General features: G+C 46.4%; 1 protein-coding gene across 1 annotated transcript; it reads left to right on the top strand.

Annotated features, from left to right (window-relative positions):
* Positions 1 to 82: 82 nt before the first annotated feature.
* On the top strand, positions 83 to 25,105 carry Desi1 (desumoylating isopeptidase 1). Its single transcript, XM_038342028.2, has 6 exons — positions 83 to 398; positions 11,695 to 11,716; positions 12,923 to 12,992; positions 16,631 to 16,740; positions 18,611 to 18,733; positions 22,540 to 25,105. Exons 1-6 carry the CDS (start codon positions 311 to 313, stop codon positions 22,631 to 22,633), a joined length of 507 nt encoding a protein of 168 aa, XP_038197956.1. The 5' UTR covers positions 83 to 310; the 3' UTR covers positions 22,634 to 25,105.
* The last annotated feature ends 1,653 nt before the right edge of the window (positions 25,106 to 26,758 follow it).

Genomic DNA, 26,758 nt, shown 5'->3' with positions numbered 1-26,758 from the left:
CTCTTCGAAGCCCCGCCCCCGCAGCCCGTCAGCGCCGAACGCACATGCGCGAAAGTGCGTCCCCGCCCCCGCCCCCGCCCCCTGTTCCTTGCGTGGGGAGTCTCTGGGATCTCTCTCTGTCACCTCACAGTAGTCGTTGCTGGTCGCGGGCGCGGGGGCGCGAGTAGCGCAGGGCCGCTTCTCCCCCGCCCTCAGGCCGGGCCCGGGCTCGGTCCCCCGCACCCTCCTCTCCCCACCCTGGTCGGGTACCGGAAGGTCCAAGTCGCTACTGGGTGCCCGAGGGCCATCGTGGCCGCCGCCACGGGTCCTGATGGAGCCGCCGAATCTCTATCCTGTGAAGCTCTACGTGTACGACCTGTCCAAGGGCTTGGCCCGGCGGCTCAGCCCCATCATGCTGGGTGAGGGGACCGGGGTCAGTGGGAAGTTCTGCCGAGACGGGAAGAGGGGCCCACGGGTGAGAGTGGGGTGGGGTTCCCTAACCCCCCTTTCCAGCTTCCTGATCGGATCCAAGGAGACGCATATGCTCTGGCTGGGAGCAAGCCCTTCAGCTAGGGGACTAGGGTAAGCCGACTGGTCTTGGCGGGTTCCCTGGCATTTGGGGAACCCTCTACACGCCTTCCTTGGCTCCAAGTCGAGAAAGTGAGGATGCCTCCAGCGCGTGTCCCTGGTGGTGGAAGCGACACTGCAGAGGAGATTCTCGGGTGGCCCTCGGAGTCTCTGCCCTCCGCGCCAGAAGGAAACTCCCTCTGCAGTCCTTGGAGTATATGGGAAGGAAGGGAGCGCTAGAGGGCCTGTGCCCTCGCACGGTTCCAGGTTAGGTCAAGTTAGGTCAGCCGGAGCCTGAACTTGGAACTAATCACAGCCCGTCCTACAAGGTAGTCTTCGCTCAACGGTTAATTGCTTTTGACCCGATGGTTAAAAAAAAAAAAAAAAAAAAAAAAAAGCAAGCAATTCTGGGGAGGTCGGTACGCTGTTGTATCGGTAAGGTAATTCTCTGTTGTGTTCAGTTGGAATGTTTTAATGCTGAGAGAAAAGCAGCCCTTCCGTGTAGGTACAACTTCGTTTCAACTCAAATACCAAAATGTCTGTCACATAGGCCTTGTCAGGTTTGTCATTTCAGGTAATGACGGACAGGAAAGGATTTCAAGGATTGAAAATGACTTGGCTTTGTATCGTTCATTTGAATAGCTAGTATTTCCTGGTGAAAGGCTTAGTTCTTAGGGAGGACAAGGGACAGAGAGAAAGGGAGCCAGGCAACTTTTTAAGGCATCCATTAGTGACATGGCACTGAGTTGAACTTAACTCCCCAACGCTGGGCCAGTCAGTGCTTTCTAAAATTGGCTTCACCTCAGAATCATCTAGAATGTTTGTTAAAAGCACAGCTAACTCACCCTCTGGTAGAGTTCTTGCTTGGCATGCTTCAAGGCCTGGTTTTGCTCTCTGGCACTGAAACAAAAAACAGATATGTTCATTTCCAACATACATTGTTAAATGGAATTGAAAAAAAAAACTATTAGAGCCAACTGTGGTGGGGCACACCTGTAATCCTAGTACTCAGGAGGCTGAGGCAAGAGGGTTGTGGGTTCAAGACCAATAACCTAAGCTACATAGCCTAGTTCTACATAGTGTAACAAAAGAAAACAGAGAGAAAGAGAGAGAGAGAGAGAGGAGGTTAAAACAGTCCCTCTACCAGAGAAACAGGTATCTGGCAATTTATGAAAACCGTCCCAGAGTGAAAGAGAAACTCTCCCCTAAAGTTTCCTTACTGTTTAAATACCTGTTCATGTCTGTAAGTTTTAAATGCGTGGATCATAGCGCCATGCTTCACGAACACTACACCAGAATTTTTGGAAATGTGTCTTTTTAATGAGTGTTTCAGATCTTTCTCACGTGGCCAACCCATTCCATTGTTGAAGAGAGATTTGGACCTGGGTCATGGGTTGTTGGCAGGGCTTAGGATCCAGGTGTGACTCAGTGGTAGAGGCCTTGCCTAACGTGCACAAGGCCTGAGTTCAGACTCCTGCACACCTAAGAAGAACGTTAGCAAATCTGAAAGCAAAACGTCTCTTTCTTCTTTTTAAACTGAGAGAGTTCTAGTTTTAAACTGAGAGAGTTCTAGTCGTTAGTAATGTCAGTCAGGTTCTAACTGAACCTTGGAGTGGAGCCATTGGTTTAGTTTTATCACCGGAAGGCATTATTTGTCTCCTTAGACCCATAAAGCCACCCCCCATACTGGTTATTCTTTTGTCCTAATATCTAAAAAAGAATATTATTTTTAGCTGAAAAAGACACAAGAGATTGATGTTTCATTCATTGGACAAATTCTTTAAATATTAGAGGGCTTAGTATGTGCTGATGTTTAATGTTTATCAGGTGGATAGAACCAACAGAGATTTTTTGCAATCTTAGAGCACACACACACACACACAAATTGTGATCTGTGCTGAATGCCAAGATAGAAAATGAGAGAAATTAGGTTTTAAATAAGAGTTTCAGAGCCGGGCAGTGATGATACATGCCTTTAATTCCAGCCCTTGTGAAGCAGAGACAGGAAGATCTCTCTGAGTTCGAGGCCAGCCTGGTCTACAGAGCGAGTTCCAGGACAGGCATCAGAGTTACACAGAGAAACGCTGTCTCAAAAAAACAAAATTTTTTAAAATGAAAATATAGGGTAAGGAAGAAGAAGCTATCCATAGAAGATGGTGAGGGAGGTAGAGTTCTCTAGATAAAAGGATTGACCAGCCAAGATCTAGAGCAGGAAAACCTGGCTGTCAGAGGGGCTGAAAAATGCTTCTGTGGAGTGTGGTTGTCAAGGCAGAAGTATATAAGACAGATGAAGTAATAGACTGGCCAGCCACCCTTAGCCTTTAGGGACTGAACCCAGGCACATCTAGTCTACTAGGTGAGCGCCCCACCACCGAGCTACAGCCCTGCACCCATGTCCTTTTAAATAGATGTGATGCTGTAGAAGGCATCGGCAAACGTGAAACTTCACTAACTCGGCACGTCAGAGGTCACAGCCTTACCACAAATTTTATTCTCTTTTTCCTGTATTTTTATTACCTTTTACAAATGAAGGAAGGGAGAGTTAGCAAAAATAGTCGTTACTTTCTAATGTTAAAGACATTTAGGAAAAGCCAGGTAGGTCTTAGTACTCTGAGACAGGAGGATTAGCACAAATTTGAGGCCAACTGGGGCTACAGAGTGAGAACCTGTCTCTAAGAAGCAAAAACAAGGCAGGCAGGGCTTTGGTAGTAGTCAGTTGTTGTTGTTGTTATTATTATTGATTTTTCTGAGACAGGGTTTCGCTGTGCAGCCGTGGTTACCCTGGAACTCACTCTGTAGACCAGGCTGGCCTTGAACTCTGAGATCCGCTGGCCTCTGCCTCCCGGGTGCTGGGATTAAATGTGTGCTCAGGCAGTGCTCTAGTTGTACTCAGTAAACTCTAAAAATAAACTGGGCATGGTGGCACACGCTTTTAATCCCAGTACTTGGGAGGCAGAACAGATGGGTCTTTGTAAGTTCGCGGTTGGGTTGGTCTATATAGTGAGTTCCAGGACAGTCGAGGCTACACAGAGAAGCCCGGTCTCAACAAACAAAAATAAAACGAATCAACTGTAGAGATGACTCAATAGTTATGGCACATGCTGCTCTTGCAGAGGACATGGTTCAGTTCCCACCAGCCGCATGGGATGGTTCACAGCTTCTGTAACTCTAGTTTCAGGGGACCAGATACCCTCTTCTAGCCTTTGTAAGCAGTAGTGTAAGTGCAGACAAGGAGACATACGTACAAGCCAGTCAATCAATAAACCAATGGGCTGGAGAAGTGGCCCAGTGGTTAACAGCAATTGCTGCTCTTGCAGAGGACTGGAGTTCAGTTCCCAGCACCACATCTAGCCGCTCAAACCACCAGTAAAGCCACAGTTCCAAGTGGTCTGATGCCCTCTTCAAAAGTGGGAAATAGGCATTGCTTTTCTGTTCTTCCCTTTCAGATACCACCACCCTTAAAGTTAGGTATACCCCAAGTCAGTTAATTCCTGTAGATTGATTTCTTATTTAAATATATTTAAACTTAAAAAAAACTTTTGTATGGGCCAGCAAGACAGCTTATTGGGTTGAGACACTTGTCACCAAGCGTGACAACCTAACTTTGGTCCCAGAACCTAAGGAGAGAAGCAACCCCAACAAGTTGTCTTCTCTCCAGCACAGGTGCAACACTCTGCACACACACGCACACACATAGGTAAATGTGGTGAAATTGGTGTGTTTATTTGCTTATTTTTGAAAGGAATTCTAGAATATAGCAGAGTAGCTGAGACCTTGTCACAAGCCACCCCCCACTCCTTTTCCTGAGTCACACACACTGGAATCCTTACCACGCCTTTGTGAAATAGGTCTTGTAATTTGCTCCAAGTCACACAGCAGGTAGTTGGGAGATCTGGGTTATGGACACAGCTTATTTCACCACCATTTGGCTAATACATGCTGTCCAAGTAATGTGTTCCCTTACGGCTACTGTAAAGTGGGTTCCTTAAATGTCTGAAGGTGTCCTTAGATGTCTTGAGATCTGCTGAGCAGAAATCTGGGCTCCGCGTGTGTGCTGCTCTTCTAGCGCTGTGCCCGTCCCTTGTAGCCCTCCGTTTTCCACAGCAAATTCATGTCACATTTTGGTCTTTGAATTTCCTCTTATAAGATCCGTGGGCTGGAGAGATGGTTCAGTGGTTAAGAGCGTGTACTGTTCTTGCAGAGGACCTATTCCCAGCTCCCATGTCAGCCAGCTCACAACCGCCTGTAACTCCAGCTCAGGGGATCTGACACTCCTCTGACCTCTACAGGTGCACACCTGTACACATAAAGAATAATAAAGTTACTTTTAAAAATAATAACTTCAGGGGGTTGGAGAGATGGCTCAGAGGTTAAGAGCACTAGCTATTCTTCCAGAGGTCATGAGTTCAATTCCTAGCAACCACATGGTGCCTCCCAGGTCCTTATAATGAGATCTGGTGCCCTCTTCTGGCATACAGGCATGCAGAACGCTGTATACATAATAAATAAAAAAAATCTTTTAAAAAAATAATAACTTCAAGGCCTTTTCCAATCCTGTTATAGTTCATGATTGACTTAAATAACGCAGACTTAGACTTCACCAAATTATCCTGTCTTTTTTTTAAGTTTTATTTATGTTTGCCTGTATGACACATGTGAGAATATACTACAATAATAAATAAAATTTAAAAAGCCAGGTGTATCTCCAGGAGTTCAAGGCCAGCCTGGTCTACAAAGCCAGTTCCCTGACATCCAGGCCTACACAAAGAAACCCTATCTCAAGAAAAACAAACAAAAAGTCAAAACACATACATACACTCACCAACAACAAACATTTCTGGGCTGGGGAAATAGTAAATAAAAGCTCTAGTTATACAAGCATGCCCTGTGTGCTGGTGCCCATGGAAGCAGAAGAGGGCATTGGATCCCCTGAAACTCTAGTTTCAGGGGATTGTAAACCACTGGACGTGGGGGCCAGGACCCAAACTTGGACCCTTTTAAGCTCTTTAACCACCGAGCATCCCTCCGGCCCCTGTCCTGTCCTATTTTGAGAACATATGTCTCCCGTGCAAATGTATTTGTATTCTGCAGTGTCTCACAATTATCCTTAGCATTCTAATTGAGAGGACAGCGTGCTTGTGCCTTTTCTCCCCATATCACTGTTTGGCTAATAGAATTAGCTATTAGAATTGTCCTTTAGCTCTTCTTAATAATTTTAGCTACTCTTTAAATGCCCTGACCTCTTTTTGTGAAAAAATGCATAGAGATAAATGCAGAGGCTTTGGAGGAGTGGGAGGTTAGGGCCTCATGCAGTTTAGGCTGGCTTTGATCTCCCATCATACTGCCTCAGTCCTCGGCTTGCATAATGGGCGCCTTTACCCACTGAGCCATCTCCCAAGCTCTGAAATTGGTTTTTTAACTAGGATAACAGGTGTTTCGTGTTTCTTTTCTAACTCACAATTATTTTCTCTTAGAAGCTCATCAAATTGTTCCCAGGTTAAAGTACTAGGAAATTGTGTGGTAGAGAGCTTGCCTAGCTAGTATATATGAGACCATTGTTTGGGGAAAAAAAAATCACTGAACCTGTGTCCTCGACAGAGTGCAATCTAGTGACTATTTGGGTCTTTATATTTAGTCCTAGCACAATAGCAATAGGGCCTCTTTACTCTAGGTGTTAATTTCTTGAAAAGCAATGTGCATGCGTGTATAAAATTAAATAACCATATAAAAGGGATAACAGTTGCATGCCAAGATAAATGCAGCAGCTACTTGTCTTTTCAGCAGGGTTCTGGAGCTTCTGAGGCAGAAGACTGCCCCCAGAATACCCCCAGTGACTGCCGAGAGTGGGTGCTCCTTCAGGGCTATGAGCACCCATGTGTGTGGTGTCGGGCAGAAAACCAGGGCCTCACTGAACTATATCCTCTTTCCCAGTATTGGTTATAGGAATGACTCAGACTTGGAGATTAACTAGAATTTATTCAGGTCTGAGAGAGGGTTTTGTTTTTTTCTTTCATGTCTTTACGCAGTCTATTGTGCTTTGTTTTTGTCTTTATTGTTCATTGTGTGCTCACTGTTCTATATCCACTGAGGGAAGGAGGGAATAGCAATTCTGCATCCTTATTATGCAAAATACAAATGAATGTAGCTTGCATCTCTGCATACTCCTGCTTAACATCTGCAGCCACCTTATGTTTAACACACTCACTAGACATCAGCCTTCCTATGTTGGGTTCTACAATAAAGTCCAGTTCTGTCGTTAAAAGAAAAACAAACAAACAGTGTTTTAGTTAGGGTTACTGTTGCTGTGGTGAACACTTTCATGACCAAAGCAACTTGTGGGGGAAAGGGTTTATGTGGCTTCCTCTGCTGTGCCTCGGGCTGGTTGCACAGCAGTTCTCTAGGACTACAAGTGTGTATTATCACATCTGACTATAGTTATTTTCACACTAGAAAAAATTCCTGTACCGACTTTAAAGAATCGTACTACACTATTGTGTTGTTATTGTGATTTTTTAAAGATGTGTTTATTTATTTACATATTATGTATATAATGTTCTGTTTACGCACCAGAAGAGGGCACCAGATCTCATTATCTGATGGTTGTGACCCACCTTGTGGTTGTTGGGAATTGAACTCAAGACCTGGAAAAATAGCCAGTGCTCTTAACCTCTGAGCCATTTCTCCAGCCCCTGCTAAGTGTTTTTAAACCTACCTTTGAAAATGTTATTACATGGCAGGCAGTGGTGGCGCACCTTTTATCCCAGCACTTGGGAGGCAGAGATAGGCGGATCTCTGTGAGTTCAAGGCCAGCCTGATCAACAAGAGCTAGTTCCAGGACAGGCTCCAAAACTACAGAGAAATCCTGTCTCAAAAAACCAAAAACCAGGCCGGGCGGTGGTGGCGCACGCCTTTAATCCCAGCACTCGGGAGGCAGACACAGGCGGATCTCTGAGTTCGAGGCCAGCCTGGTCTACAAGAGCTAGCTCCAGGACAGTCTCTAGAAACTACAGGGAAACCCTGTCTCGAAAAACCAAAAAAAAAAAAAAAAAATTATTACTTTCTGTTACTCAGGTTAGAGTTTGGTGCCTTGTGCATAGTGTAGGACAAGTTCTCTACCACTGAGCTTCACCCCCAGGTTTTTTTGGTGTGATTTCCTGGCACACCTTTCCTCCCCACAAAGAAAAAGGGTAAACCCTTCTGCTAATAGGCATTTTCTTATAATATTGGTGGCGGAGGGCTCCATGATGCACGTGCTTCCTTTTACTTTTTCCCAGAGAATACACAGCATTTTCCAGGTAACATGTAAGCATCTCATTGTTAAGGTGCCAGTTAAAATACTTTGTTGCTAGGAGAGGGTTGTGTGGAGTGAACCAGGGCTGCACTTGATCTATACCATAGAGCTAATGTGTTCTTTTCCCTACCAAAGTGAGACAAACGCCATCTACAAAGAGGCTTGTGCCTCAGGAGTTCTGTCATCGCCATCCACTAAACTCTTGTTAATAGGCACTGCATAGCAGCAGCAGTACTGGGGCTGGTGGCCTGTGTGTCTGTTTATGCTTCTTCCAGCTCCATGGATGAGAATAGGTTGTGTGCTACTCCAAGACTTTTATGTACCTCTATGCCCCTGGACAGTGAAGGCTGGCAATAGCATACCTTGTCCTACACCGTCTGCCATCCATGAGCTGATACCCATGCCTCCTGTTTGTTTCCCACATCCATATTCCATAAGCCTTAGAATGAATGTGTGGGATGCCAGTAAGCTTAGAGACACACAGCCATGTGACTACCTACTCTCCAGTTTGCTGAGGAGATCTCAGTGGGAAATAATCTGCTCTATGCTGTGCTAATATCCACTGAGTCTGATTCAGGTTCCCAAAGGACTTTATGCCCTGCTTTCATAGCTCATACTGCTATCCCACCTCACTTTCTCCCATCCTTTTTTTTAAGATTTATTTATTATGTGTACAGTATTCTCAGTATTCTGTCTGCATGTATGCCTGCAGGCCAGAAGAGGGCACCAGATCTCATTACAGATGGCTGTGAGCCACCACGTGGTTGCTGGGAATGGAACTCAGGACCTTTGGAAGAGCAGGCAGTGCTCTTAGGAAGAGCAGGCAGTGCTCTTAACCGCTGAGCCATCTCTCAGCCCCTCCCATCCTTATCTTGCCTAAAAAATTAAAACTCAATGCAGCCTGCTTTTTCCCCGTACCTGCCATCTTGCCAAGACCTCATGCTTTTCTTCCCCAGGGTGGGCTCCAACACGGCAAGCCTTACATCTCTACCTGAACATCACCCACAAACTCATCTTCACATCTTGTCTTGTCTTTCTATACTAGACAAAACATGGGTCTGTCTACCCTGGACCTCGCTCTGTAGGCTAGCCTGCCCTCAAACTCAGATCCATCTGCCACTGCTTCCTGAGTGCTGGGATTAAAGACTCAAAACATGGGTGTTATTCATCTTTTAAAAATGAGTATAAATGTACACTGTAACATTTAAAACATGTGAATAGGTCTGGGACTGTGGCTCCACTGGCAAAGTGTTTATCTAGCACGCATAAAACCTGGGCTTGATCCCTAGGTCACATAGACCAAGTAGGGTGATATGACTTTAATCCCAGAAGGTGGAAGTGAATCAGAATTCAAGGTTATCCTTGGCTACATAGCATGTTAGATGCCAGCATAGAATACATAAGACCTTGCCTCAGAAAAGGGGAAAAAAAAACCTAGGCCTTGGAGTGTAGCTCAGTAGTAGAGTACATGGTTAGCATATACAAGACTCTGTATGCATTCCCCACTACAAATACAAATTTTCAAAAAGAATGAGATACATGTTTAAAATATAATTTATATAGCACAGCGGGAGTGTAAGCATGCTGCTCTCCTTCCATGCAACACTGGATTTTGTCCTTGAGCAGGTCCTGGAGCACGCAATGAGGGTGACATTTAGCAATCAGTAAACCTTCGTTTGAACTGATAACCCTGGTGAGTGAGTGAGGTTCGCCCATGTTCTGACCTTTTCATTGCCTTCCTCGTCCTTCTGAATCTTTATGTGTTGTCTCCCCTGTTTTCCCATGACCTCTGACCTGCTCTTTAACTCCTCTCCAGCTCATCCTCTCTACCACATCTCACAGCATTCTGCTGGCCAGGCTGCCTCAGCCACTATGTAGCTGAGGATGGCTTTGAACTTTTGATCCTCTTGCCTCTGCTTCCCAAATGCCGGAATATAGGCAAGTGCCACCATACCCAGCTTACCACATATCTTATGTTTATTGAGTCTGTGTGTGTATGTGTACGCGCACAAATGTGCGTGCATATAAGTACTGTAGCATGCATATGGAGGGTCAGAGACAACTTTCAGGAGTTGCTTCTTTCCTTCTACCATGTGGGACCCAGGAATTGAATTCAGGTCATCAGGCATGATGTCAGGTTCCTTTACCTGCTGAGTCATCTTGCTGGCCCTTACAACAGCATCTTTTTAAAGATTTGTCTTTCTTTACTTATATGTACGTGTGTACATTTGTGTTGTGTGTGTGTATATGGGTGCTTCAAATGCCAGAATAATGTATTGAGAACCAAACTTGAGTTCTCTGGAAGAGCAGCAAGTGCCAGGTGTTAGACTTGTAACCCCAGCAACTGAAGTAGTCAAAAAAGGATTTCTGGGGCTTTCTGGTTAGTCAGCCTACCTGATTCATAGATTCATTAAGAGATTCTGTGTGTTGCTGATGTGGTGGCATGCGCCTTTAATCTCAGCACGCAGGAGAATCTTTCTGAGTTCAAGGCCAGACTGGTCTACAGAGTGAGTTTCATGACAGCTAAAGACACAGAAAACCTGTCTCAAAAAACAAAATAAAAAAAAAAAAAACAAAAAAAATAAAGGAAAGAAAAGATTTTGTGTCAAAAAAAAGATGGGGAGTCCTGTGGACTACACACACACACACACACACACATTCAGGTGACTCTTCTTATCTCAGCATCAAGAATCTGAGCTAGGAAGATTGCTTTTAGTTTGAGGCCAGCCTGAGCTATGTTGCTTCAGACATGTGGCTGAGTGGTAGCATGCTCACCTAGCATACAAAAAGCCCTAGTGTTGATCCCCAGTACTACAATAAAATAAAAATAGAATGCTAGTCTTATATTTGGGCCAGGAGATAGCTCAGTGGGTGAAGGTGCCTAATGGCTAGCTTTGTAACCTGAGTTTGATGCGCTTATGTGGGGGAAGCAGAGAACTGACTCCTGAAAACTGTCCTCTGACCTCTGTATATACACTGGCACACAGACACACACAATAAGTACATGTAAAATTATTTTTAAAAAAGTGAGTCTGGTAAAAGTTCTGTCCTACCCAGTGCAGGCACCCTGCCTTGCCACAGGCCTGCTGGCTCTGTATAGTACCACCACTCCTGCCCTCTGCCTACAAAACCTTAATCTTCACATTTGCACACTGTTCTCTCTGGCAGATACGCCCAACTTTGCCCCTGCTTGCTCCTTCATTGGCTGAAATCAAGCTCTTGAAGGTAGTTCTTCATCTTTATTAACATGGCACCCTGTTTTCCCACAGTTTCAGAGCTTATCAACATTGTGTTTTAGTTAATTATTTATCTGTGTCTCTTTTGACTTGACTTGGAGCTTCTGAAGGTAGCTGGTGGGTAGAAGAATAGGATAATAGGCCCTGAGTGTAGGTCAGTGGGTGAGCATGTGCTTAGCATGTTCAGACACCTGCATTCATTCAGTCCCCAGCACCAAATAAATGTGTGTTGCCTTTTAAAAAACACAGAGCATTTAGTTTGGCTCCATTGTTTTCTGAAGACTTGCACCTTAATGGGAACTAGGTGCATCCTTCGTTGTTCTACTGTAGATGTGCTGTAGATGACACGGAGACGTTCAAGTCAGCTGATTTAACCCAAGATGGGAAGTAAGAACAGACATAAACACGTGTGCCGGTGTTATTTGCTTTCTGATAAAGCAGAGTTGCTTCTGAACTTCCTCAACACCCTTGTCGCAGCAGAGGGCTGCCACGGAGAGCTGTATTTCTAGAAAGTCCTCCAGGAGGGCTCTAGCCATCGTCTCCTGCTTAAGTGAGTTTACGCAGGCTGAGGGGGGCGTTCAGTCTTGTCCCAAATGGCTAAACCTCTCCTTTTCTCCACAGGGAAACAACTGGAAGGCATCTGGTAAGTGGGGTGGGACTCCTCATGTTGTCCGCTCTGTGAACCAGAGCAGCTCACTACACCATTGTCTCCACACCTCCCAGCTCAAAGCCTGGCTCTTTGTTGTTAATTTCCCATAGCCTTTATTTTCTTGACATTTTTTTAATTTTTATTTTTATGTGTATGGGTGTTATGTGTATCTATGTAGCATGTATGTGCTTGCTGCCCAGTAGGCCAGAAAAGGGCATCGAATGCCATGATACTCACTAAGTTACAGACAGTTGTGAACCACCTGTGGGTGCTGGGAATGGAACCTGGGTCCTCTGGAAGAATAGGCAGTGCTCTTGACTGCTGAGCCATCTCTTTGGACCCCAATTTCCCATGTGTAAAACAGCAGTTCTCCATGAAGCTGATTTTATCCCTCTACCTCCCAAGCTATTGGCCATGTGTAGAGACTTGTCAGAACTAGAGGGAGGGTGCTGTTGTCACCTATTGGGTAGTCACCTTCCATTACTGCTTCCCACAATAGTCATCTGCCCCCAGTGTCAGTGTTCAGAGGGAGGACGCTCCATCTGTGGTGCTGTCTGCCCTCTTTGTCCACGAGTTCCACCCATTGCAAATTGAAATGTTAAAAAAAAAGGGCTATACTCTTGTGCCCTCCATTCTCCTGTGCATAAGTTAGCTTGTGTAAACAGTGTCAAAATCCTATTGTTAGCTGGGAGTATGGCACACACATTTAATCCCAACACCCAGCAGGGGAGGCAGAGGCAAGCAGATCTCTGAGACGGAGGTCAGTCTTGTCTACATGGGGAGCTCCAGGCCATCCAAGGCTACAATGTTCTGAAAAGTAAAAGTGCTTGTCCTAAACATACAGACTCTTTTATCATTACTTCCTGAATCATGGAGTGCAAATATTATATGATGTTTACGTCATGTTAGATACTATGTGTCATTTTTAAATGATTTAATGTGTACTTAAGGGTTTGTATAATTTCTGTGTATATCCTATTCCATTTTAGATGAGGGACTTGAGCATCTGTGAATTTGAGTATGGGGTTGGGGACAATTCCAGATAATCATCCCAGATCTAGAGGGACACAGTATGTCTTGTTCATATCTTTATCTGGCTAATGTAATAAAATTGGGCAGAAATTATCCTCACTGCAGTATGTACTTGTTTTGTCTTGGAGAATTGTAAGTTTCCTGGCTCACTGTCCCTCTCTGTGGCAGGCACACCTCTATAGTTGTCCACAAGGATGAGTTCTTCTTCGGCAGCGGCGGCATTTCCAGCTGTTCCCCGGTGAGTGTCTTCCCCTGACCTGCAGAGTCTGAGGGGTTCCTATAGCCTGAGAAGTTTGGCTTCTACCACGACCTCTGGCCTCTGCTAGTTCCTCATATGGCACATAAGTTAAGCAGGGTGGCTGCACACACCTTTAATCCCAGCACTTGGAAACAGATGAATCTCTCTGAGTTCAAGGCCAGCCCTGTCAACAGAGAGTTCCAGGAAAGCCAGGGCTACAGAGACACTTTCTTTAAAAAAAAAAAAAAGACTTAACTGAACAGTTTTATAATCCTAGTGCCTGTGGGTACAGGCAAGAGGATCAGGAGTTGAAGTCTTTGTTGGCTACCTAGTGCCCAGAAATGCAGTGCAGAAATGCCCAGCAGGTCAAGGTGCTTGTCACCACGCCTGACAACATGAGCTCAGTCTCAAGAACATGCACAGACGTAGAGAACCATCCCATAACTCATCCTCTGACTGGAGCTCATGTGTGCGCATGCTCTGATAGATGATGTAGTAGAACAGAGAGAGCTTCAGAGGAGAAATTGTTCAACAGTCGAGAACACTGGCTGCTCTGCCAGAGGACCTAGGCTTGATTCCCAGCACCCCCATAGCAGCTCACAACTACAGTTCTAGTTCCAGAGGATCCAATGCCCTCTCCAGGTACTGCATGTAGGTAGTACACAGACATGAATGCAAGCAAAGCAACTATGTACATAAAAATAAATTTTAAATTAAAAAAATATATATTAAAAATAGGATGGTAAGATGAAAGCAGGTGAAAGTTACTTGCTCCCCACCAAGTCTGATGACCTGAATTTGATCCCTGCGACCCACATTGTGACTCCTGCAAGTTGTGCTCTGGCCACTTTGCATGTGTGCATACACACCCACACCCACACACAAATAGATAAAATAAAAAAAAAAAAAAAGACCAAGAATGAATAAAGTCTTTAAAATGCTTTCAGTAGTTGGAGGTGTGTCTCAGTGAACACTTGCCTAGTATCAAACACACACACACTCACACACAATCCCCACGTTTCATCCTCAGCAGGGGGTGGGGAAAAGGAGAGGAGAAGAGAGACAGGAAGACCTTCCAGTTAACCCAGTCAGCTGCCGTCCTTCTGCAGTCAGCCTGCTCCTGTGGGTTCCTTTTCTCACATGAGCTTTCTGACTCTAATACCCATGTCCCTTTTAGACTGTTTCTCTCAGAGCCATCTCTGGATTCTCATGGGATGTACTCAAGCAAAGACCAGCTATCCATTTTGATATCATAAGTAGGAAGTCATTCTTGATTTTTCACTGACCACCCTACCTATCACAAGTCTTTTTCCTTAAGCCTGGTCACTTCTCTTGGTGTTTCCTTTTTGGGATAAAAAGGTCTCTTGTGACTGGGGGTGGCCTCAAGCTCACTGTACTGCCAAATATCTTCAACTTGAGCCTCCTAATGCTTGCCTTTACCTCCCAAGTTCTGGCAAGTTCTGGGATCACGGGCATGCTTGCACCCAGAAGCTGGTCGGTTCCGCCTTGTCACTGTGTCTCCAGTCAGTCTTTCTCTCATCTCTTCCCATCCCTCCAGAGTTTTCACTGTGGTCCTCACCACTTCCTGTCTAGGCTAGACCTATGAAGCTAGCCTGATGCCCCTCTGTCCTCCATATAGGAAACAGGTTTCTTTTAAGTCTGAATCTCTGAGATCTTCCTGCCTCTGCTGCCCAATTAAAGATACCCACAGCCATGCTTGCATCAAACTCACCAGGTAGCCATGGATGACCTTGAGCTTCGATCTTTCCCCGTTGTCACCCAGCGCTGGGATTGTGTGGCCCTGACTGTCCTGGAACTCTAGGTAGAACAGGCTGGCCTCAAACTCAAAAGGATCCTCCTGCCTCTGCCTCTCGGGTGCTGGGGTTACTACTGTGCCCTACATGGTGAGTTTTGAGATGCTGGGTTGTTGTTGTTAGGGGTTGTTTTTTAAAGGAATTTCATTTTTCAAAGTATTCCCCTGCTTTGGCTAAAAGGCTCAGCAGAGTCTCCCGCTGACCCCATCTGGGTATCCTCTTTGTAGGTTGTAGCTTCCCCACCTCTGCCCTCTTCCAGCTCAGGCATTTAACCCTATACTCCAATTACAGAATAGCTCCCTAATCCTTCACCCGGATGTGCCTGTCCATCCTTCAGGTCTGAGCTGGGTGTTGATTCCCTCCGACAAACCTCAGCCTGGCCCTCCCCTCCTGCAGGTGCTAAGGAATGGCCTTCTGCACTTTTTCAGCCTGGTCCTAATTTCAGCTTCTTGTGGTCCACTGGTATATAGATCTTTTTTACCTGCCTTCCTTAATAAACAGAAATCTCATGTTTTGTATATATTGTGCTCCCATTGTCTAGCCTTAGATGTTGCATATAAGTTCTCAATATATATTTGTCATATGAATGAACAATAGGAGTTGCAATAGTGACCTCTTATTCTCTGGAACATTGGGTAATTTTTCTCTGGCTACCATAATAACTGGTCCTGCTCACCATGCCTTCCCGAATGCCTAAAGCAATGTCAACCTCAAGGGAATTGCTCTGGGGCTGTCAGTCAATGGCTTTTATAGGCCAGCTCCGTTCTGGAGTGTTCTGCTTTCCTGAGTGTGCCCTCCTTGATGTCCTGTGGCTGTCCCTTTGGCTGCTGTTCCTGTCCTTCAGTCTGCTGTGGCAGCCCAGCTGTCATGTTCTCTCCTAGTGATCATCTTGTGATCATTTTGGGGACAAACGGAAACCACGGGTTCCAGGTTTCTGTCTTTTTATTGTTGTTTATGTTTTTTTGAGACAGGGTAGTAGTCCTGGCTGTCCTGGAGCTCGATATGTAGAACAGGATGGCCTCAGGCTCACAGAGATCCACCTGCTTCTGCCCCCAGAGTGCTGGGATTAAAAGTGTGCACCACCACACTCAGATAGATAGGTTTCTGTCTTTTTAGCAACAGAATACATGGACATTGTAGAGACCCACCCACACAGGAATCTGCTTCCAGGCCCCACAAGCAGCCAGCTGAACTCTAAACTCTATAGCCTTAACACAAAGAGAAAATAGTCTGCTTCTTATGACAAGAGTGTTCCAGCAGTTAAAAACGAAGCTGTTGGAATAGAGTTTTGTAGTTTTGTGTTAAAAGTCACAATTTAAACTGGGTCAGCGGGAGGGGGGCTGGCTAGAGAGATGACTCTGAGGTTAAGAGCATTGACTACTCTTCCAGGGGTCCTGAATTCAATTCCCAACAACCACATGGAGGCTCACAACCATCTATAATGAGGTCTGATGCCCTCTTCTGGCCTGCAGGCACACATGCAGATAGAACACCACATACTAAATAAACAAACAAACAAAACATAAAGCAAAAAAGTAGGAAATTCAAGCCTGACACAGTAGTAGACACCTTTAATCCCAGCACTTGGGAGCAGAAGCAAGTGAGTTGGAGGCCATCCAGGGTTACATAATAATTTAATAGATGGGGACAATAGCCTGGAGTTCATAGATCCCCTCTTAAGAGTTAACAGAGTGTTGGCGGTCTCAGTGATAGAGCATTTGCCTAGCATGCATAAGGTCCTGGGTCTAACCCTCAGAACAGCCAAGAGAAAGCAAAAGTGACAGAGATGGTGACTTAGTGACTTTCTTGGGTTGACTCTTTCAGGGAGGGACATTGCTTGGGCCCCCAGACACTGTGGTTGATGTGGGGAACACAGAAGTCACAGAAGAAATCTTTCTGGAATACCTGTCCTCCCTGGGGGAGTCTCTGTTCCGGTGAGTAAGGCCAGAGTGGTGGCTGCTTGTGTGCGCCACTGCTAGACACTCACACTCTGGGGGCAGAGCCGGGGCAGCCGTCCCCGACGCTCAGCTCTGGCCCCACCACTATTCACTGTCACTGTAGAGCAGCAGAGCTACAGAAAGAGCAGGCTTATACCCCAGCATGCTTCCTGTTGTGCCTAGAAGAAAGGGGCCACTGTTCCTTCTGAGCAGAACGAGTGAATGCTGTTCCCCACCTCCTCTGGCCAAGTGGATTTCCCTAAATATTGAAAACAGGGTTTGTGGGAGAAATGGGATGAAATACCAACTTGAATTAACCTATCTTATAGGCTTCCTTCAGGCTGACGATGTAGAGTACTTTTTCTATCATGCACAAAGCCTTGGGTTCAACCCCTGCACCACAGAAACCTAAACTGGTGTGTTGGCACATGCTTATAATTCCTGCAGTCAGGAAGTGGAGGCAGGAACATCAGAAGTTTGAGGTCATCCCTAGCTACATAAGGCCACCTGAGCTAGAGACTCTGTCTCAAAAGGAAAAAAAGAAAGGACAAACTTAGCCAAGCAGTAGTGGGACATGCCTTCTCTATAAGTTCAAGGCCAGCCTAGTCAACAAAGTGAGTTCCAGGATACCCAGTACTACACAGAAACCCTGTCTCTGGTGGGAGGGAGGGGGGAAGAGAACCCTGAGTGAAAGCCTTGTAAGAGGACTCATTAGAGTCCATAGAGCCTGGCAGCCGGAGTTTGATCCCTGAAACCCACACTGTGGGGTGTGAGAACCTGCTCTCACACATCTTCCTCTGACTTTATTTGTGTTTTCACACACATACAAAATAAATGATTTAAAAAAAGACAGTGGTGGCGCACGCCTTTAATCCCAGCACTTTGGAGGCAGAAGCAGGTGGATCTCTATGAGTTTGAGGCCAGCCTGGTCTACAGAGCAAGTTCCAGGACAAGGTTATACAAAGAAACCCTTCTGCGGTGGGCGGAGGTGGGGGATATGGGGATACAGAGGAGGATCTAGAAGGATGGCTTAGAGCAGTGAACCTTTAGTTTACAATCCTTTTGGAAGTCCCATATCAGATATTTACATTAGGATTCTTAGCAGGCTGGGCGGTGGTGGTGCGTACCTTTAATCCTGGCACCCGGGAGGCAGAGACAGGTGAATCCCTGTGAGTTTGAGGCCAACCTGGTCTACAAGAACTAGTTCTAGGACAGCTAGGGCTGTTACACAGGGAAACCCTGTCTCAAAAAAAAACAAAAAAAAAAAAAAGAAAGAAAGAAAGAAAAGGAAAAGAAAAAAGATTCATAGCAAAAGCAAAATTTGCTCTGAGGTAGCAATGAAATAATTCCATGGCTGGGGGTCATGACAGAAGGGACTGCTTTAAAGGGTTGCAGGGTTAGGAAGGCTGAGAACTACTGGCTTAAGATGAGAACACTTGTTGAGCATATCTTAAGAGGATAAGTCCTGAGTCCAGTTCCCAGTAACAGGGTGTCTGACCCCCTCTTCTGGCCTTCACAGGAGGTAGGCACACACGTGCACGTGCATTCATAAATACATACATAAAATAAGTAAATCTTTTTTTAAAAAAATCTTTTTCAGTTTTATTAAGGGTTCACCTCTGATCCTTGTCCTGTTGTAAGTGTAAAGCTTCTGGAACTATGTAGAAAGGGTACGGTTTTGGCTCATCTTTCCCTTATTAATCACCTCTCAGAGGTTCAGATCTGCAGACAGTCCTCCTGATGTTTGAGAGGACTGGCCATAGTCTTTACATAAGGCTGTGCTCACCTTCCTGCTCTGTAGTGACCATCAGTCCACATAGATGCTGGCTTGCTCATCTGCTCTCCACCCCCTTTCTCGCACGAACAGAGGAGAAGCCTACAACCTGTTTGAACACAACTGTAACACCTTTAGCAACGAAGTGGCACAGTTCCTGACAGGGCGGAAGATCCCTTCTTACATCACAGACCTGCCCTCTGAAGTTCTCTCCACGTAAGTGTGACCACTCTGTTTCTGAGCCTGCCAACTGTGAAAATCCCCATCCGAGGCAGTCAGGAGGGTACGACCAGCCTGGGCTACACAGTGAGCTTCCTGAGATGAGCCTGAGCTATGACACCCTGTCTCAGAAAGAAAAGAGGCAGGAAAACCTCAGACTTAGTGTCCCTCCCCTGTGATAGCAGAATCCTCCTAGCCAGTAGGACCTGTTAGGTGTTACCTGCCACCATTGTTACTACCCACCAGTGTGCACTAGGCCTCTGGAGCTAGGCTTAAGTGCCACCACAGAACTTAGGAAACCACTTGACCTAACTTAGGTGTTTATATAAAATCCTGGTATCTGATAACACAAAGCCATTTCTCAGAAGATAAGAATCCTTATCTAGAATGCAGACTTCAGTCAAAGGCAGAATCTGGAGGAACAGGGTGACCCAGTTTATAACTGTTGTTTGTCAGCCACACCCTGAGCTCTTCGACACCCTCAAAAGACCAAGTTCTGCTTGTGCTTGAACTTACAGTGCAGACCACCCTCAGCACAGGTTTTCTTTGCCCCTGATGGGGTCTCAACCTTGGGAAGGCCTGTGGGCCATCACCCACCTATCATCTCCTGAAAGAGCACAATCTTCCCAAGCCATATCATATTGTTCCCTTTTGTGATTGTACCAAGCTGCTTCTGCCCACTCTAGGACAGTGCCCATTTGTTGCCTCTGATTCAGTTTCTCCTGAACTGGGTCCTGACCAACAGGGTTCCTGGCAGATAAACTCAGTTTTAAAAAATGGGACTGGAGAAATGGCTCGGAGGTTAAGAGCACTGACTGTTCTTCCAGAGCGGGCAGAACCCTGTATACATAATAATAAATAAATCTTTAAAAAAAAAAAAAAAAAACTCTCAGGCCTGGGACTGCCTTCTCCTGGTAGATGTGCAGAACCCAACACCCCTGCCAGGTCATGAGACCCTGAGCATCCTTGAGTAGCCAAATGTTCTTGCTGTTATTACTTACTGGGTGGGGTCTTTGTCTGAATTAGGGTTGGTATTTAACTCTTGGATCATTTACAAATACTTTATTCTCTTGATCTTAGGGGGATTTTCAAACATGGCTGTATCACCTGGACACAGGGGCACACACTTAGAATCCTAGCACTTGCGAGACTGAGGCATGAGGATCACAATGAATTTGAAACCAGTTTGAGCTACATATTCAGTCTGGAAAAGGGGGAGGGAGAGTGGGCAGCAACCTCTGAGAATGAAACTTGTGCCCAGAGTGTATCGTGAGTCACTTAATTTTATTTTTTGAGACAAGTTCTCACTATGTAGCCCAGACTAGTCTAGAACTGACTACATAGACTGTACTGGCCTCAGATGCACAGAGATTCCTATGCCCTGCTTCCTGGGTGCTTTACTTAAGGGTACAGTGATCTTAAAAAGTTTCTAGACTCCATTTTTTTTTTTTTTTTTTTTTTTTTTTTTTGAGACAGGGTTTCTCTGTGTAGTCCTAGCTGTCCTGGAACCCATAACTGTAGATCAGGCTGGCCTTGAACTCACTGAGATCCACCTGCCTCTGTCTCCTAAGTGCTGAGATTAAAGGTGTGCACCACCACTATCTGGACAGACTCCCATTTTTATGGTGATTTCCCAGTTAAGTTATTACAGGAACCATCCAGGTGTCCTTTAGAAAGTGACATCAACTCCTGGCAAACTCACATGACTATTTATCCTGAATATTCCCTGTGCGCAGGAGAACAGTTCCTTTTTAGAAGAATCTTAATTTTGGAATATCTCCATTCCCAACATCATCGTCATGACTTCTTTTTCTTTGCCTCAGCTTCCCCCTTTTTACCTCATCTTCAACATTATTTTTATCTTCTTCAAAAGAATTGAAGATACAAGTAAACTGGTGGTTTTGGTCCATGCCTGTAATCCCAGTATTTAAGAGGCAGAGGCAGAAGGATCAGGAGTTCAAGGCCAGCCTAGACTACTTAAGACCTGTCTTAAGCCCTACCCTTTGACAAAGGATAAAGCACAGCAAGTACAGAGAGCTCTGGTTCGCTGTGGGTAGCCACCCTGTTCACCCACAGCTCAGCAGGCCCGGCAGTGAGAAGATGGCAGCGCCCACAGAGGAGGAGAACTGGGAGTAACCATAAAACAAGGCGGTGGTAGTAGCACACACCTTTAATCCCAGCACTCAGGAGGCAGAGGCAGGCAAATCAGCCTGGTCTACAGAGTGAGTTCCAGGACAACCAAGGCTATACAGAGAAACCCTGTTTTGAAAAACCCAAAACAAAACCACACAGAAAACATTTGGAAGATTATTAGTCAGCTTCTGCTCCTGGAGCAGATCCTGAGATAATCAGATTATAAAGAGGAAGGCTTTCTGTTGGACACACTGCCAGCCAGCAGTATCAGTCCATAGTCACCTGACATTGTTACCTTTGAACCTGTGATAAAGAAACCTCTCCTGGTGGGAGAACAGAAGCTGTTTACTTGATGCCAGGAAGCAAAGAGGAGAAGGGACTAAGGTTCCCCTTTCCTCTTCAAGGGCAATTCTCCAGTGACCAGCTGACCTCCCAATAGGCCCCACATCTCAAAAGCTTCACAGGCCAAGAGCCAAGTCTTTAACCTGGGGACCTTAGGGAACACTTAATCAAACCAGAGAGCCCCCTTACGAAGACCAGTGTGGTAGTAGATGCTGATTAACAAGACCCCCAACTGGCCAAGTAAAAGGCTCACGGATCCTCAGCCCTAAAAGAACCTACTACACTCCTCCTCCCAGGCTCAGGAACCATTGCAGAAGAGGGAGCAGAAAGAGTGTGAGAGCCAGAGGCCACGCATGCTTATAAGAAAGCGGTATCTTCAGGATACTGCAAGGTAGCTGAACATAGGGACCCCCAGTGGTTGTGACATTATACACAAGCCAGACCAAAGCCCAGCATGGGGAGGAGACCTGGACATGAACCCCCACACACTCCTGCCCAAGGAGCTATTGGCCATTTTAGCTGCTGGGAAAGGGTCAGTTTTCTCCAAGAGTGTAACACTTACTATGTCTGCCATGCTCCAGCGGAAAATCACGTGTCCAGGAATATTTGGGCAGCACAAGATGGCCTTGATGGGGGAAAAGGACAGACACACAGAGGCGACAGAGGCGGGCAAGGGGTTAGGGTGGATCTGGGAAGAGTTTGGGAGGGACGGTTAATAGGACTAAAACACATTGTATAAAATATTCAAGCCGGGCAGCAGTGGCGCACGCTTTTAATCTCAGCACTCAGGAGGCAGGGGCAGGTGGATCTCTGTGAGCTCGAGACCAAGAGCTAGTTCCAGCAAGGCTCCAAAACTACAGAGAAACCCTGTCTCAAAAAAGCAAAAATAAAATACTCAAAGAACTAAGAAAAAAAATATATATAAGGCTGGAAATGGTGGCACACACCTTCAGCTCCAGCACTCGAAGGCAGAGGCAGGCAGATCTCTGAGTTTGAGGACAGCCAAGACTATGTAGAATAGCAGATCTCAACTTCTGGGTCTCAACCCCTTTAGGTCCCATATCAGTTATTTACATTACGATTCATATCAGTAGCAAAATTACAATAATGAAATAATTTTATGGTTGGGGTCACCACAACTGAGAAACTATATTAAAGGGTCGCAGCATTAGGAAGGTTGAGAACCACTGTCTGTGTTGTAGAGAGACTGTCTTGAAAGAAAGGCAGAAAGAAAGATGGTGCTGCCGTGACCACCCTGCATGGCACCATTTTGTCTGTGGGTAGGCTGCGCTGTAAAGCTCTCCCAGCTCATGTCTGTTTCTCCACAGGCCCTTTGGACAAGCACTTCGGCCCTTCCTGGACTCCATCCAGATCCAGCCTCCTGGAGGGAACTCTGTGGGCAGACCCAATGGCCAAAGCTAACAGGACTGCACGGGACCGCCCGCCTCTCCAGGGCTTTTCCTTTTTAAACAAAACAAACCCTACCAGATTTCTATTTTATAATTTTACATCAGAGCTAACGGGGACGGCTTTTTAAATTTCCCAGGGAAGGAGCTTGTCAGGCTGCACGTAGGACAATGCTCCTGAGAAACAGAACCAATGCCATCCCTTCTAATAGTATTATACTAATTTATTAAGGCTGTCTTGTCTGTGAGTTCACTTTTGACGCTGTTGTCTAAGCGTCCTCTACACTGGAGAAAGAGGGGTACTTGTTTAAACAGAAAGCAAGAGTCACACAATCTGGGAGAACCCCGTCCTGGACCCTTTCCAAGGGATACCCACATTCCACCCACACCTGTGGGCCCTGGATGAGTTTTTTTGGTTTTGCTATTTGGGTTTCTTTGGGTTTTTTTGTTTTGTTTTTTTTGGGGGGGGTTGTTTGGGTTTTTAGGTGGGGGGAGGGGTTCAAGACAGGGTTTATCTGTGTAGCCCTGACTGTCTTGGACCTCAACTCTGTAGACCAGGCTGCTCCCAAGTCGTACAGAACTGCCTGCCTCTGCCTCCGGAGGGCTGGGATTAAAGGTGTGCTCCACCACTGGTCTGGGTGAGCTTTATACTGTCCATAACCCTGGAGCAGCCGCCCTCTAGCTGCAAATGAACCAGAGGGTCTGGTGCACACGGGGCCAGCTGTCGGCTGACCAACTCGACCTAAATAAACTCTTTAGCCACAAGTTTGCTCCCTTTTCCCCATACAAGGCCACAGGCTGGAGCTGGAACAGCCAGAGCCTCAGGATCAAAGGACAGTGGCAGCGAGGATCGGGGCAGAGAAGACAGGGTAAAGCCATTCCTCCTCTTCCTTCTCCTCCTCCTCCTCCTCCTAGTGCCAGTCCTCTCTGACTGCCCCTAAGCTGCTCTTCCTCAGCAATAACTTGACCTGCCCCCCTTAATGAAGGTCTAGGCTGCAGTGACAGAGACCTGGGCCTTCTCTCTGCAAATAATAGCATCAGTTTATTTATAGTCAATAGAACTAGCCACCGAAACGGTATGAATTTGTCAGCTAAGGGACATGATCTTTCCCTCTAAGAAATGGTCTCTGATATAGAGTACCATAATGATGCAGACTCAAGGTGGCAAGAAAATTTAGAGTTGTCTCTGATAGGGACTTTCACATTATCCTTAAAGTATCATGAACAGACATTATCTCCATTGTCATTCTGACCTTAAGAGGTCTGTGGGGTGAGTGGGCCGTTTCCTAGTGATGTGCTGCTAGGATTCATCAGCAGGAATTGTCTAGAAGTCTATGATCTGGACTCTAGGAGGAACCTAATGTTCCCTTTCTTGGTGTCAGCCTCCTAGCTAATTTGGGGACTGACAGGATATGGAGAAGGGGACTCAGAGCAGGCACCTGAGACTCTGTTCCACATCCATGGGAGCCCCTGACATGGTTTTCTACCACTTCTGAAACTTGAGCTCAATTGCTCCTTCTCAGGCAGGCCTTTCCTCCTGAGAAGCTGCTGCTGCTACTGGCTCATACTTGCCCGTACCCTGCAGACCTTGCCAGTAGCCATATGAGTTGGCTTCATCAGGATGTCTGCCTCAGCGCTGACCTGTTGCCTGACCAGGGCCAAGTCCAGCTGGGACGTCAGGTGGTGATTTGGAACTTGAAGGTTGGAGTCAGATGGATCTCACTCAAGACTCAGTGGTTTGCAATGCAGTAACAAATTAGAGTGGAAACAATAAGGGTTGTTTACTGTGGGTCTGTTGACAGTGGGGCCCAGAAGGATGAGTGTTCAGAGCTTGGCTTCTGGGTGGGTAGAGGTTGCTGAGAGCCATCACTTTTTCATTTGCCTGGCCCCAGCTGCTAGCATCTCTACCCAGAGCTCTCACCTCTCTCCTGCCAGGTGCCGGACTGATTTTCCCACACGACCAGATTCATCTGGTTTTCCTCTTCGTGGCAGTGACTCACATGCCATGCTATTCTGAGAAGTTTGCCTGAGAATCTTAGTCATTTGATTGCTTGAATCGGCAGCCATCCGCGCCAATGCCTGTGCCCATAGCTTGCAGGGAGATAGGAGGACTGACAGTTTCTCAGACCCTGCAGGGAGGCAAGCTCTTCCCCTCCCCTATGCAAATCCATTGTCACCGGAGTGCCAGGCCAGGAGCCCCGCGTCCACCTTCACACATCTCAGGAGCATATTACTAATGACCAGCTGATTCCACCTGGGTGTGTACAAGTGAGCTGAGGGAGTACTGTTGTTGATGTCACATGACACACCCCTGTGGAGGTCCAGTGGTCAGGGGACAAGGGAAGTGGAGCATAAGATCATCGTCCTCTCCTAGACGAAATGGAAGTGTGTTCTTTAGAGATTCCTTCATGACGTCCTTGGACTCTAATTATGTCTAATACAGAGGTGTTTGGTGGTTTTTCTAATGCAATAAACTCACTCGTGCTGCTGTGGCGTGTTACTTGAATCCTGGCACAAAGCGACCCCAGGCTTCCCCATCTGTCTCCCTCCGAGGATACCCTTGCAGAGCCCAGGAGTTCTGCCGTTGCTTGGGTGACAGGCTGTGGATGAGCGAGGGTAGTAAAGAAGGGTGTGTGGCTATCGCCATTGGTGTATAAAGATGGAGAAAGGGCCCAAAGAGAACGTGATGGGCATGAGGCTACTTTAGCCTAGCTTTAGCTGCACAGTGAGACCCTTGCCTCCCAAAAATGTGTGTGTGATGCCCCTGGTTGGCTTGCAGCCGGTGATACAGTAACATCACATTCTAAGGTGTTCCTCCAGGACCTGGCCATTAGGAAATGATACAAGAATTTTTCTCCCTGAGGAGAGATAAAGCAGTGTCTAGTCCCCTCTTCATAGGTCCTAATGACAAATGAAGTTCCACTCTACCAAAGGTCACCCTGGAGATCAACTGAGTCTACTAGGCTGCTCATAGAGCCTAGGTAGGAAGTTACAGAAGGACGTGTGAGTAGCCTAAGCAGCCACACTGCAAGGTCGGTACCCAGCTCCATCACTGTACAGATGGAGTCCTTCCCAGACTACATACTCTAGCACCTAGAGACCCCAGGAGCGCATATAATTAGGGCAGAATTGCATACAACCGGCTGGGAGGGGCGAATATTCTGGAGAGGGTCCAATGACTCCTCCTGTGATGGATGTAAACAAGACTGACTCCAGGGATAGGACTGCCTAACAAGGGGCATATGATTTCATGAATTAGCAAGTGTAATGATAATTTCATCTGTGGTCCTGAACAAGTGCTGTGGTTGGTTGGTGGTCAGCTTTCTGGAAGCTTCCCTCATACTTCCAGGAGTGCTGCCTGGCTGGCGGCCAGGCCTGTGGTAATGCTTTCCCAACAACAGGGGTGGGGATTGATACCATCATACAGGAGGAAACAGGGCAGAGAAACATTGAGGTGGCAGGTGGCAAGGCCATTTTGAATCCAGGCCATATTCTCACACATCATCCCTGAGGTATGGAGTCTTTCCAGGGTGCTGGTTTCTACAAAGCAGAGTGTAGATAGCTGTGCCTGACATACCGGCTTCAGAAGAGCACAGTAGGCAGGAATCTGTGCCATCCGTACACAGCAGCCCAGGCTGCCCACCTTGGTGGGGTAGTACCAAGTGGTAAGTGACGAGCGCTCTACCCAGTGCTTGGCACAGATCACATGCTCAGTGTGTTTCAGGTTACTAAGACAAGCCTCCCACAGCCGTTGCCTGTGCATTTCCTTAAATCAGTGCCATGCAAAGGTCATTCCTCTGCTGAAGTGTATAGTCACCTGACTCACCTGAAGGAAAAAAAATGGCGGAAAGGTGTATCTTCCCCGCCCAACTTCCTTAGACTTGAGACCAGTCAATCTGGGGTAAATTCATTCAACCTTAGTATTCCCCTTGAACTCCAGGCCCGAGATCCTTCACCCCCTAGGAGCCAGTAGGCTCTTTGTTTAGGGACAGCAACCAGTAGGGAAGGCAATCAGGAATGAAGCCTCATCCAGTCAGGAATCATACTCTGAAGAAAACGAGGGGACAAACACAGGTGACAGGAGAACCTAGGTGATGACGCCAGATGACAACAGTGTGTGGGGGAGGATGGCCATTAGGTT

The sequence above is a fragment of the Arvicola amphibius genome, chromosome 9, assembly GCF_903992535.2.
Source record: "Arvicola amphibius chromosome 9, mArvAmp1.2, whole genome shotgun sequence".
In the NCBI taxonomy this organism is placed as follows: domain Eukaryota; kingdom Metazoa; phylum Chordata; class Mammalia; order Rodentia; family Cricetidae; genus Arvicola; species Arvicola amphibius.
Note: the sequence above shows the minus strand (reverse complement) of the source record. Positions and strands in the feature narration are given on the sequence as shown.

What these genes read in the sequence shown, in the direction of transcription:
- Desi1 (XM_038342028.2), top strand. Translation starts at nt 311, where the DNA reads ATGGAGCCGCCGAATCTCTATCCTGTGAAGCTCTACGTGTACGACCTG. An exon ending in CTGGGGGAGTCTCTGTTCCG is followed by an intron (nt 16,741 to 18,610) that starts GTGAGTAAGGCC and finishes TCGCACGAACAG; the next exon opens with AGGAGAAGCCTACAACCTGT. An exon ending in CCCTCTGAAGTTCTCTCCAC is followed by an intron (nt 18,734 to 22,539) that starts GTAAGTGTGACC and finishes GTTTCTCCACAG; the next exon opens with GCCCTTTGGACAAGCACTTC.